Raw genomic sequence first — 13,973 nt, forward strand, 5'->3', positions numbered from 1 at the left:
ATAGGCAAACAAAAATGGTTAACATACCATGAGATACTAGAATTCTGCCAAGGAGAATACAAAATAAATAAAAATAAATAAAAATAAGTATCAAAAAAATAAAATCAAGAGAGCAACTGATGGCAGAGGGACATAACTGTCAATGGTTTTCCTATTTGTAGTTATCAAAAAGATTCCAAGTAGACAAAAGAATTTGTGGTATTGAATATTCTAAGACTGACTTTGAAATGTAATTGTGTACAAATGGTGAATAAGAGATTGCTAAGATATATAAATTTTTATTGAAATTTGAAACAGAAGAGGAACAAGTGATGTATGATAAAGTGGGCTAAAAACTGTGGTTATAATATACAGATGCAACAATGGCAAAATATGTGGTTGAAAGGTTTGAAATTTACACTATGTTATAATCTTAAAGAAAACTTTTATAAAATGATGTACTGTTGGTATATGACACTAGAAAAAAATATCTAGAATGTCTAACGGTACTTCAAATCTATGATGGAAATGTGAACAACAAGAAGGGTCATTGTACCATGCTTGGTGGACATGCAAAAAAGTTGGAAGATTTTGGGTTCAAATGCATACACTGATTCAGAGGATTTTAAAGATTAACATATAACTGAAATCAGAATTTTTCCTCTTGGGACTGATGGATAAAGAGTTGGGAAAAAGTCATGGAACTTTGTTTTTATATATGATATCAACAGGAGATTATTGTACGTGCAAAGATGGAAAGATCTGGCAATACCTCCAATGGAGGAATGGTTGGTGAAGATGATAGAGCTTGCTGAGATGGCCAAATTGGCCTGTTTGATTAGAGAGAATAGATAATATCTATGTTTATTGCTGACTGGAAACCCCTTATGGACTTTTTGCTTGAAACAGAACAAAATGAACTTATGATCTATGGTTTTGACGATTAGATAGGATAGATTATAGAAAGAAGAGAGTCACAATGTAACTTTAGAGAAAGAGGTAAATGTAAATCTACAGTTGTACTTATGCTGTAAAGAAGATTGGAAGCCACTTCTTTATATCTTTATTTCTTTCTTTTCTATTTTTCTTCTACTCTCTTTTCTTTTTGCACTTGAACTTTCTCTTTTATTTCTTGCTTCTTCTTGTTTCCTTACGTTAGTTTGTATTAATTTTTACTCTTGTTTTTAAAACTTTCAATAAAAATATATTGAAAAAAGATTATAAAGCTGATCTGCACAATAATTAGAGAATAACAAAATCAGAACAAGCCTAAGATGCAGCATTGTTAGTGAGCATACACATTCACTTCCAACAGAGCTATAAGGAAAATGTAACACAAAACAAAATAAAATCTGCTTCCAAAAGTCTCATTAAAACATAAGAATGGATAAAGAGTTTATATGAGAATGTACAAACATATTTGGGCTTGCACGCAACCAATTTTAATAAGGGCATATACGGGGTGCCCAGCTCCTAATTAAGATGAAAAATGAAATTGTTAAGCAAATGTAATGTGACACACATTGGACATTAGCTTAGAATTCTGTATGATGTAGAATTCCCTTCATTTCAAGAGATGACTGAGGCTTTACCAAACAAGAGAAAAATCACAGATGATAATTCCTCTTCTTAACATTGCATTATATTAAAGTATTTTCAGATTGTTTGGAGAGGCTGTGATCAAAGCAGCACAGCTAATCATCTGTGATGGCAGTGCTTATTTTGTTATTTAGTTTTGTCTTAAAAATTAAGAAAATTAGAGCAATTACACAAGAGTCTTCCATAACTAATGTTAGTCTAGTTTTATTGTCGGTTTTTCCAGGACATATAAAATGGTGCAATTAAAGAAATTAATTCAATTGTTGTTAGTGCCAGAATTACTGTAGCAAATATTGCAAAACTAAATTATATTTATTTTTGAATCAGTAGTATCCATAAGATTCTGGAGAAAGGTGCATTTGGTTTACAGGTGCTACAGGGGCACCCAAGCATGTTCAGAAATACATTTTTCCCTATGATACATAGATTGACTGATAAAATGATACCACCACAGAGTCTTCAAAACTCCTATTAATATAGTTTTATTCCTATTTTGCCTCATTTTTAAAAAATAAAATAATTCCCAACAGATCACCTCCTAAGACTTTTTTGGCTACACTTGTTAAATATGAATATTTAACATCCTGGTTATTTTCTTAAAATATGAAATATATTATTATATTCTTCTAAATGGTGGTGATGGTGGGTTTTTTTCTTCTTTTTTCTTTCATATAGATTCTTTGTTGATGTTCTTGTGCTGTTTTTTATTTACAGTATTGTATGACCACATGTTTAAATAATCATTTAAAAATTTAAGGAGAAAAGGAAAATTAAACTGAGATATAATGACTTTATACAAATGTATGGTACATTTTACTATTAAAAAAAATCTTTAGAACTAGAAAAACTGCAGAAACAAGCAACCAAGATGACCATGGTGTGAGATCATCATCCTATTAAACAAAGTTCTGTTTAGGTTTTTAAGCTTAGAAACAAAAAAAGAAGCAGGAAGATTCTCTAGATGCATAAGATTTTGTATAGTATGTACAAAGTGGTTCCCTAATTTATAATACCAGAATATGGGCTTATCCAATGAATCTTAATGCTGCAAGATTCAGGACAGAGAGAAAGAAATACAATTCCTTTGTCAAATACAAGGAGGTGATAATACACTCATATTCTACTTGTGAAAGTTAATAGGCATTTGGTGGGACCCCCATGAGACTAGAAAGCTGGTGTTCTTATGGCCCAACAGGTTTCTTCTTAACATTGGTCAGTATATTAAAGAAGCCTCTTTGATTAATTCATATAGCTGCAGAGAATTAAAGGTAGTAGTGACTAGAGATCCTTTGCAATATAAAACTCTCACAGTAACAGCTAGATGACAGAAAGAATACTACAGAATGTAGAGACTATTGAAACTTGCAAAAAAACAAAACTACATAGCTCATTTTAAACATGTTTCCATTAACAATCAGGGCCATCAGTACTCCACTTTGAAGTGATTGTTATCTCCAATATAGAACCCTATATTCTGGGAATCATAACTTGTTTGAAAGATTCCCGCTGGCCGTAATGCACGTGCAAGCAATGTTAGTTTAGCTTTTTTTAAAAAATGAGCAAAAATGTCTATTTTCTTCTGAAATAATCAATAAGGTGACAAAGCATATCATCAGACTGGACATTAGACGCATTCAAGGGGCGGGGGGGGGAGATAAAAAAAACAAAATGGCAGCCATGATTACACAAACAAAGCTCCACACCTTTTTTAATGAGTGTTCAATGTGTGCAATATAGGTGATGCACATAAGAAGGGTGGAACTTCAATTACATGGTTGTACCTGCTGACTCCAGCCCCACCCTCACCCCCCATGGTCATCCCTGCTGAACTTTTACACATTTTGCCTTTCCTTCCTTCCTTCCTTCCTTCCTTCCTTCCTTCCTTCCTTCCTTCCTTCCTTCCTTCCTTCCTTCCTTCCTTCCTTCCTTCCTTCTTCTCTTTCTCTTTCTCTTTCCCTCCTCCTCCTCCTCTTTCTTCTTCTTCTTCTTCTTCTTCTTCTTCTTCTTCTTCTTCTTCTTCTTCTTCTTCTTCTTCTTCTTCTTCTTCTTCTTCTTCTTCTTCTTCTTCTTCTTCTTCTTCTTTCCTCATACAGTTTTAGGAAATGGAGCTTGCAGGAATATTTCTAAGGCAGGCAAGGTCTGCCAATGTTCAGACACCAGATCTAAGCAAAGTATAAGCATCTTTTCATTGGTGGGTAGCTATAGGTTGTTCCTTTGCTCAGCAGCAATTACTGAAGTTAATTTCCTCTCAACAGGACTTGTCAATCCTGAATGGCGCTGATAAAAGAACTGCCTCTTTTATTCATTCCCATTTAAACAATTAAATGCAGTATATTCCATCTAGTATGGATAACTAAGATTATACTTGCCTACAGAAATATTTGCTAAAGCTGTCGCCAAGTAATGTATTAAAGCCAGCACTTCTTTCTCTTCTTAGGCAACACCCAGGCACATCACTAACAATCTCTAAGAAAGATCCAATTTAGCGAGAAAGAATAAAGGGGGAATTAATCTTCCTGTTACCCTTGACCAAGGTCAGCTGTTTTCTCTTAGTGAGGTACTTTCCAAGCTTTTGGGACTCACTTGGAATTCATTCCTTGTTTCTTTGGATGAGACTCTGTGTGGACACAATCGTTTTCAATGCTTGAAAGGTAAGCCTCACAGCATTGATTGTACCTGGTTGATGTAGGCTGACTGTCAGTGATCATAAGTGACAACATCGACCACACAAAAATCAAACAACATTCTCCCAACCTTATCATGCCAATCAGATCAATTCAGCTCACAGAGGAAGACAGGAGAGTGATCCCAGTTTCTACAATACACCACCCTCAAAGGTTTTGTGCAAATAATCCTAGAGCATGGCATGTCAGGAAATCCGGGTGCCTTTTTTGTGTTTTTCTATCAAAGGATGGTAAATGGAGCAAAAAGGGCATTCAGTACTTGCTGACAACACTGAATATGCAGTGATGATGATAGCATTCTGGAGTCTGTATTAGAAGTTGCCATAGTTAAATCAAGGAACCTTCAGTTCTAGGGATAGATGTCCTATGGTAAGGGCCAGCAACCTATTGTTAATCTTCACCTCCTAGCAATCACACCCAGCTTGGCCATGGGAGTTGTAGTGCAATACAACAAGCCTTTATATGATGAGCTAGCAAAAAAGAACCTTTGTACTTAGTGGAAATGAAGTATTCTCAGATCTGGACTAACCCAGACCTACCAGCACCATCCATTGGACCTCCAGAATTAAAGCTAGGAAATTATAAATATATATATATATATATATTTTAAAGGTATTTTTACTTAGGCTGGGAACCTAAATGCATATTTAATTGTGTCCACTGTGTTTTGGACAATGATGCCCATTCATCAGGGAAATTCAGATAAAAAAAGTTTGCACATTTCAACATTTTCTCTTCAATTTTCTGGGCACAAGAAATACAGGATATCTTCAGTGCTTCATGAACGCACTCTGTGGGCATGATAGGAACTATCAATATCTAACTGATGAAACAAAAATAATTTACATAATCCTGTGTTTCTTTATTCACATCATGAATCTAGATATACATTAGAAATGATTGAAAAGGGGCTACCGTATATTTGGTTGCTTTTCTAGGGCAGAGGAAACAAAGATCTTTTGTTACACTCAAGAAATTAAAGTATTCCTCAATATGAATTGACTTCAAGAGTTGTCTTGATATCTTCAGGTACAGTTTGGACTTCATAAAGGCATGGACAATGCTAGGTTGCAATGTAGCCTGGTAACCATGAGGGTTGAAGGAGGCCATCCGTTAATTGACATTATGAAGTCACTGAAAAAGTAGGGATACATTTATTCAATCTCTTTGGGGGTTGAGGGAGTGGTAGAGTTTTTAGGATGAAAATGGGAGAAAGATGCCTCTAGGAGACAAACCATTCTGATACCCCTTTAAACCCTCCAGCTACAACAAATGGCCTGAAATTACATGGCCGGAATTCATCCATTGGCTTTAATGAGGTTGTGACATGTATATAGTGCAACAGACATAGATGATCAAGGGTCAACTTTATTCGTCTGCAATCTTTCATGTCTGGGTGAAAGATAGTTTGGTCTAGTGGTTAAGGTGCTAGACTTGGAACAAGGAGACCAGAGTTCTACTCCTATTATTATTATTATTATTATTATTATTATTATTATTATTATTGCTGCTGCTGCTGCTGCTGCAAGAAGATTGCACAAAGTGACTACGAACAACAGCATGACAAAGTAGCAACAATGGTGCATTGGAATATCTACAAGAAATACCATTTGCCTGCAAGCAAGAACTGGTGGGACCACAAAACAGACCAAGTAATAGAAAATAAAGAAGCTAAAGTGCTCTGGGACTTTAGAATTCAAACAGACAAGCACCTGCCACAAAACATCCCAGAGTTAACAACTGTTGATAAGAAAGAAAAAAGTCTGGATAATGGACATTGCAATACCTGGAGACAGCAGAATAGAAGAAAAATACAAAGACCTGCAAATAGAAGTAGAATGACTGTGGCAAAAGAAAGCAAAGATAGTACCAATAGCAATAGGCACCCTGGGTGCAATCCCAAAATATCTGGAGCACCACTTGAACACCATCAGCACTGACAAAATCACCATCAGTCAATTGCAAAAGACAGCTTTACCTGGAACAGCTTACATCCTGTAACGATACCTTTAACACCATCAAACCACAACATCTGCCTAACCCAGGTCCTTGGGAAGGACTCGGTAGGTGGTTAAAAAGCCAAATCCAGTCTAAACAACTGGATGACTGCGCGACCAACAATAATATATTAAATGTATATGCCGCCCAATTACCAGTGATTTTAAGTTTGGAAGCCAGCTGTATGACTTTGAGCCAGTCCTTCCTTCCTTCCTTCCTTCCTTCCTTCCTTCCTTCCTTCCTTCCTTCCTTCCTTCCTTCCTTCCTTCCTTCCTTCCTTCCTTCCTTCCTTCCTCTCCCTCTCTCTGTCTCTCTTCCTCCCTCCTTCCCTCCAGAAGAAGGCAATACCAAACCACTTCTGAAAATGTTGCCAAGAAAATTGCATGGACTTGTCTTGTGTTTGCCAGGAGTAAAGACTGACTCGGGCACGCACACATACATACACTTATCCCAAGTTCTGCACCCATATCTGGTAGACCTACACAGGATTCAAGAGTCAATATTTTACCAAAGTGATACATTAAGGAAAGCTCAATAAGAAGTAAATGTAAAAAACTATTAGTAAATTGTCCAAAGAGGTTATTTGGTGTAGTGGTTAAGCCATCAGGCTTGCAGCCAGGAGACTGTGAGTTCTAGCCCCACCTTAGCCATGAAGCCAGCTGGGGGACCTTGGGCCAGTCACTCTCTCTCAGCCCTAGGAAGGAGGCAATGGCAAACCACTTCCAAAAAACCTTGCCAAGAAAACTGCAGGGACTAGTCCAGGCAGTCACCAGGAGTCAACACTGACTTGAAGGAACAAACAAGCAAAAGTTTTGGAGTAAAGGCATTTATTCATATTTTGTGTATTTCACTCCTGTATTCCTTGCATGTTTTGAGAACAATTGTATGAGAAGAAAAATGTAAGTATCCAGTTTGGCCTTCTCAATTATTTCTACTAATATTTGCTTAATGGTGGACCTCCATTAAACTTACCATATGAGATGATGCAAATTGGGTTGGTTTTGATTTGATCGAGGTAGAAGAAGTCACCTGAAGAGGCAGTGAAATAAAATTTCCTCCAATAAGCCTTTTGTAATACTTTGTCTGTGGCTTAACAGAGCCTCTTAGTATTGTATAGAATCCTTGGCTTGCATCCACTGGAATTAAAATTAAAATTGAATTAGCAACAGATCATCATTTCACAACCAATTACAGAAAATGAACTAATATGTCTACAGTATATGGAATTATAACAAACCTACATGTGTAATCAAGCCAACATATTTTCATGAAAATATATTGGGAACATTTGATTTTCCTCTTTAGCTTCCACAGAAAGAATGTAGATGATTGATTGATGACACCCATGTTTAAATTAAGCATACATACTCCTATGACCTATAAGATGGTAAATCAACTGATCCTACATTACCAGTGACCACCAAAACACCTGTAGTTCATCTGATAAATGTTATAGCCTGTCAAATATTTAGCAATGAATCCTCTTTTTATAATGCCAAGAAAACAGTGAAACATGAAGTTGTTCAATGTATAGATGGCTGTTTGCTGATTTTCAACTTGTGTGTTTGCAACCAGCAAATAATGTATAGTATATATGTGTAGAACTGGAGTCTCTATGAAGAGACTATTATGCCCCGGTAATTCCCCTGGTGTCTTCTACATTCCCAGCCCATCTGACATTTCACTTCTTAAAATAAAACCTTTTAATTAAAAACAAAATGGGAAACTGGCAAAGTGATGGTTTCTAGCACCGGCTTTATTTCCAACAATCTTCTGAACCTACACAAAAGCCCCTAAACTTTTGTTCTCTTTTTTTTTTAAGGAAATAAACTTATTGGAAGGATGCAGCTAGTGCTCTGTGGGACCACAGAGAAATGTCAAAGAGAAGCAAAGAGAGGAGGGAATGTATTCTGAAGTCAGGGCTTTGCTATTCTATGGCAGCTATTTTGTGAATAGTGACTCCCAGTAGACATTTTGCAAATGGGCCTAAAATGTATTCTCAACTTTCCAACTGTGCCCACTAGCCCCCAAAGTTCTAAAAGAATACTTTTCCCATGCATCTTCATGGTGAAAACTCTGGCTTCATTTTGACAAGGATAAATGGCCTCAGGGGATGGGAATCACCTAGCGATTCTCAACAACTTCTCCCCTTTTTTCTACAGGTTTTTCAGACTTCAAGATGTAGCAGCACAGCAGTGACATTAGTTGACACCATTCCTCCTTCCCAGAAGCATTTTGCACGTGGCAGAACTGTAAAACCTCTCTATCCAAATTCATTCTTAACTTCCTCAAAATGTTGTGCCTCTACCCTTTCATTTAGTTTTGACCAGGCCCAACCCCATCCCCAAAAATGACCAAGCCATGAGGCAAAACAGGTCCACTGTTACTATACATGGACTTTTCATAGTTGAGCACATATCATCTCCAATTTATATAATAGAATGTAGGGAAAAGGTCTTGAATATCATCTACTCCAACACCCATAGAGCATAGAGGACCATTTTCTGCCCTTCAGACTTCCATATATCTGGAGGAGGGGGGAGTGTTGAACTAGTAAATAAGTTTTTTTAGGCATATCTCCAATGCAATTTAGAACTAATGCCAATTATGGAACAACATTTTGCAGATATTTTCAATCTGTTTTCAGAGAGATTCAGACAGCATCAAACTAAGAACAATCAATGCTTAAAATCTCACACAACAATAGTCAAAACTACTATTAAAGTCAGCCCAAACTGAAAAGAATCATTGAAGAGGAAGGCCTTTTTACAAGCAGAAAAAGTGGGAGCTGAGCGCTACTCCCAAGGAAGTACATTCTGTACATTGGAAGCTGGGGTGACTGCAGAGTAGTCAAAAAAGTCAAGATGGGAGCATCCCAAGCTCAGCCTATTTTTACATGCTTCACTCTCCTTAGTGTGCCAGACAAATGGATCTCAGAAGGGCCCTCACAAATTTTATATACAAGTATTTCAAAGCATACAAACCAAGTGGTCATTATTTTATTTAAAGAGGTGGGTCCTCTGTTTACAAACTGTTAGAGGACATTCTCCATTTGAAGAAGTTGGTTTGATTGGCCATCTGTTTTACATCCAACTGACCACCAATGGTACAGACTGAATAGACACACAACCTTCTCCGCTGTGGTAAATTATATTGCCTTTTACTTAAATTATTATACTTATGTATAATTTTTCTCTACGCATATCAATTAGTACCTGCAAATTTTACACAAATCTCAATTGTCTCATTTCCTTTTGCTTGGTGCTGCTTGTCCATTTTTCTGGTATCAGAAAATATCAGTGGTTACTTTAAACACACCAAGCAGAACAGTGCCCCAGGCTCCGTGCTACTATTATATTCATCTGCATTTAGGTAGTTTGTCCTTTCACAAGTGTGAAAGGTTCATCTTGAACTCTTCATAACAAAGATACACAGAAGTGCTTATATTTGCTGTCATCGTTAAAGCAGTGGAAATCTTAAGAGTAACAAGAGAAAGTGTCAGTAATAAAATCAGCAATGTTAAAATGATATTCTTAATCCCATCCATGTAAGAGACTTTTAGAGAGCCAGTTTGGTGTGGTGGTTAAGGCAACAAGCTAGAAACCAAGAGACCATGAGTTCTAGTCTCGCTTTAGGCACAAAGCCAGCCGGGTGACCTTGAGCCAGTCCCTCTCTCTCAGCCCTATGAAGGAGGCAATGGCAAACCACTCCCAAAAAACCTTGCCAAGAAAACTGGAGGGACTTGTCCAGGCAGTCACCAGGCATCAAGACTGACTCAAAGGCACACATGCACACACACACACTGAGGTTCAGCAGTGACATTATGGATGTCTGCCGGGGGCGTAGGAGGAAAGGGCAAGGAAAGCAAGTGATAAAACATGCCATCTTGACACAAATACTGTGACTTATGCATCTGTATCAGATGTTGGTATGCAAGTACCTAAGAGCTGGTTTTGGGTCATGACATCACCATGTACATGTTGTCATGTATGCCTTATTGTGACTTGCTGCATGACATTAGACCTGCCAAACATCTGGTTGTTTGATATGAGGGTACATTTTGATTTATTGTATGTAAAGTCTTTGGTGTGATTTGCAATACAAAAATTTTTTAAAACATGAAGCTGTTCTTATTGTGAAGTTATGTGAGGAAGGAATTAAAATGAAAACCCTTAATAGAAGCAACCTATCACTACTTTTCATATCTTTATTCCTCCTGAATTTCTTCTGTAAAATGATCTTGGGAGATTAAAGACTCATCAGGCATGTATTATTTTTGTAAAGTCAGTTTCACTTAGGAAAAAGTCAATCTTGTGTTTATTTTTAGCCTGCCAAATCAGATGAGATTGAAATATTGCTTAACCAGGTTCAAAGAACTGGAAAAGATTGCACATTGATGCAGAGTTGCTTTTTCTTTAAAAGCATAATGTGGCAGTCTGAATCATTAAGATTACCTTTTATCTCGTGTGCACATTGATGCTCAGCAATTTTAGATCTCATTCTGTGCCACCATATTGCAGTTTTTCCTGAATATATTAAATCAATAGAGCATCTAATCCAACACAACTGACCTGGTGGCCAAGGCAGTAAAGGAGACTTGGATAAAGTTGTTTTGTTTTCCAAATAAGATGGCAGTTTTCATCCCAATCACAAGCTTTGACCTTCAAATTGTCCTTTTCATTGCTTTAACATAATTTATGCTAATGTAATTCCTGTCTGCTTAGATTACAGTTTAGTCTGTCTATTAATAGCATGTCCTTCAGTTACTATATTCTTTTTAGTTGGCTTGTTTCTGTATTGTAAAGGATCAGCACAATAGTAACTCTTACCAATGAACACATTCGATTGATTCAGATAATGATGTTATTGGTTGAATCTTTGCTTCCCAATTTTTGGTAACTCAGAGAAGACTGAATTTTTTCAATAAAAATCCTAGTTGGAACTCTAGAGTTCATCGAAACTAGGATAATAATTCTGAATGGCTTTTTGGTGGCCTGAAAAAAATGAACATTGAGATTAACTTTTATAATGTGTAGATGTAAAGAAAAGCATGGAGTAGGTTCACTTTACTTTTCTACACCAATCTGAATTCAGTCTGGAAGGAGGAAGGTTGGATGAAATTCCCCTTCTCTGAATATAATCACTCACTATTGTTACCACTACCCACTCATGAGCTTCATTCTTTTGATCCAACCACTGCCATCTCCAAGAGAAGGAAACAGAGAGAGAGAACCAACCAGCCAAGATTAAGGATCTCTTCTACTTTTTCTCACACCAAAGGTAGTCACTTGTTTGAGCAGTTGCTTTGGGGAAGCTGTGAGGATATACAACCCAGCCCCCTTTGTTTGTGTGTATACAGCACATCATGCTTCTTCCTTCTTTCTCCAGAGGATGAGTGTGACTTATACGAAGGTACCTCTGTGTGGGAACTAGGATTTCCTAAGGCTTTGGGGAGGTGCCAAGTTCAGCACTGCTCTGATGAATTAGAAAGACAGATTGTCATCTGCTCCTAAAAATCTGGTTGGACCCTTCAAAGATTTGTTGAAACTAATTTGTGAGGCATTTTGAAAATAACAGTACTTGTCTTCATGGCAACTAAATCCTGCTTTTCAGATATATACCAGAACACTTTTTAATCTGGTGTCCAGTCTTCAATGAAACATAATTGGCCATCGTTATCTTGTTATCTGACCTCCTGCAGGAGACAGGGGGAGTATGAATCTATGGATCCTGCCCAATTTTTTGGCAGCTTTGATATCATCAACCCTAGCATACTCCAGAATTGTCCTTGTGAGTCAGGGGTTGAAGTAAATATATTTTAGTGGTTCTACTGCTATTTGCCGGTTTGGTCTTATATTGGTGACGATGCCTTTGGACCCTGACAGTATGTTTTAGGGTTTCACAGGGAATTACTTTGTCTCTAGAGCTTTAAAACTTCTACGTTATATAAGGCCACTGTGGGTGGTTAACAAATGTTCTGGGTGTACCTGGGAATATATTTGACATCTAAGAATGCTGGTTTATTTCAGAATAATTATGTTCCACTCTGGACAGATATTAAAAAAGATTTAGACTGATGGGAAAAGTTACAATTGTCATTATTAGGAAGAATATCGGTGATTAAAATGAATATTTTGCCGCGAATCTTATATCTTTTCCAGACAATTCCAATACTGACCCTTTAAACAATGGCAATGTGACATTTCTAAGTTTATACGGCAAGGGAAAAAACCAAGAATAAAATATAAAGTTTCGCAAGATGTGAAAGAAAGAGGTGGTTTGGGTCTTCCTGATTTGAAATTGTACTATGTAGCTTGCTGTTTAGTATGGCTTAAAGAATGGATTACCTTGAGAAATGAAAAACTATTAAATTTGGAAGGTTATAATTTGAGATTTGGATGGCATGGATATTTGTGGTATGATAAAGTCAAAGTTAATGTGGATTTTAAAAACCACTATATTAGAAGATCTTTATTAAAAGTTTGGACTAAATGCAGACCACTTTTATGCCCTAAGATGCCGATGTGGACTTCTATACAAGAAGCATTTTATAGAACTGAAACAAGAGATAAAAATAAATGGATGAGATATAAAGACTTATTAGAAAAAGAACAAGGAGAATATAAAATCAAATCAAAAGAGCAATTGGTTTTAGAAGGACATACTTTTCAATGGCTTTCTTATATGCAATATAAAGAAAAATTCAAAATCGATAAAAAAGAATTTGGATTTGAACAGAATAAATCGGAATTTGAAATTCAACTATATGAAACAGATGAGCACTTAATAGCAAAAATGTATAAATTACTGTTGAGAGAAGAAATGGTTGAAGAACAAGTTAAAGAATGCATGATTAAAGGGGCAAAAAATATTGGACATAATATACATATGCAGCAATGGGAAAATATGTGGTCTAAAGGATTAAAATTTACTCTATGTTATAATTTGAAAGAAAACTTTTATAAAATGTTGTATCGATAGTATATGACACCCCAAAGATTATCAAAGATGTATGGGACAATTTCCAACGTTTGTTGGAAATGTAACCAATAAGAAGGGTTGTTCTACCATATGTGATGGACATGTAAAATTGCAAAGAAATTTTGGACTCAAATACAATCTTTGATGCAGAGCATACTACAAATACAGGTTCCATTTAAACCAGAATTATTCCTGTTGGGGATAATGGACTTTCAAATCGGAAAGCATCTTATCAGAATTACTCAATACATGATTACTGCAGCAAAACCTTTGTATGTACAATTTTGGAAAACCCAGATACTACCAGCAATACAAGAATGGTTGCTAAAACTGATGGAAATGGCAGAAAATGATAAACTGACTTGTTTATTAAAAGAAAAATCAAATAATTATTACCTTAAGGAATGGAACCCATTGATGGACTATTTGCAAAATGCAGGCAGGACGAAGCTTACATGGGGATTTGAAGATTAGATTATAAATGTAATGGGATATGTTTTGACAAAGAATTATTCCTATTTAATGCATTATAAACTAGCACCTATGACACTCTTACTATTCTCAAGACCAGAGATAGATTGGAAGCTATCTATTTTTCATGCCTTTCTTCTTTTCCTTTACTCTATCTCATGTTTTCTTTTCCTTTTCCTTATAATTTGTATTTCTCATTTTCTTTTCCATTTCTAACTTTTAACTTTGTAATTTTAAAATTTCAATAAAATATTATTATTA

At 36.2% G+C, this 13,973-nt stretch overlaps 1 protein-coding gene across 1 annotated transcript in view; it reads right to left on the bottom strand.

Annotated features, from left to right (window-relative positions):
• The window catches only part of CNBD1 (cyclic nucleotide binding domain containing 1), a 159,391-nt gene that overhangs the window by 69,407 nt on the left and 76,011 nt on the right, over nt 1-13,973 (bottom strand). The window contains exon 5 of the mRNA XM_088149275.1: nt 7,233-7,396. Within this exon, the coding sequence (XP_088005401.1) occupies nt 7,233-7,396 (164 nt within the window). The remainder of the gene's footprint in view (nt 1-7,232; nt 7,397-13,973) is intronic.

The sequence above is a fragment of the Python bivittatus genome, unplaced genomic scaffold (genome assembly GCF_059951505.1).
Source record: "Python bivittatus isolate LINGU-HERP-01145 unplaced genomic scaffold, Pbiv_v1 ctg000590_np1212, whole genome shotgun sequence".
NCBI classification, from domain to species: domain Eukaryota; kingdom Metazoa; phylum Chordata; class Lepidosauria; order Squamata; family Pythonidae; genus Python; species Python bivittatus.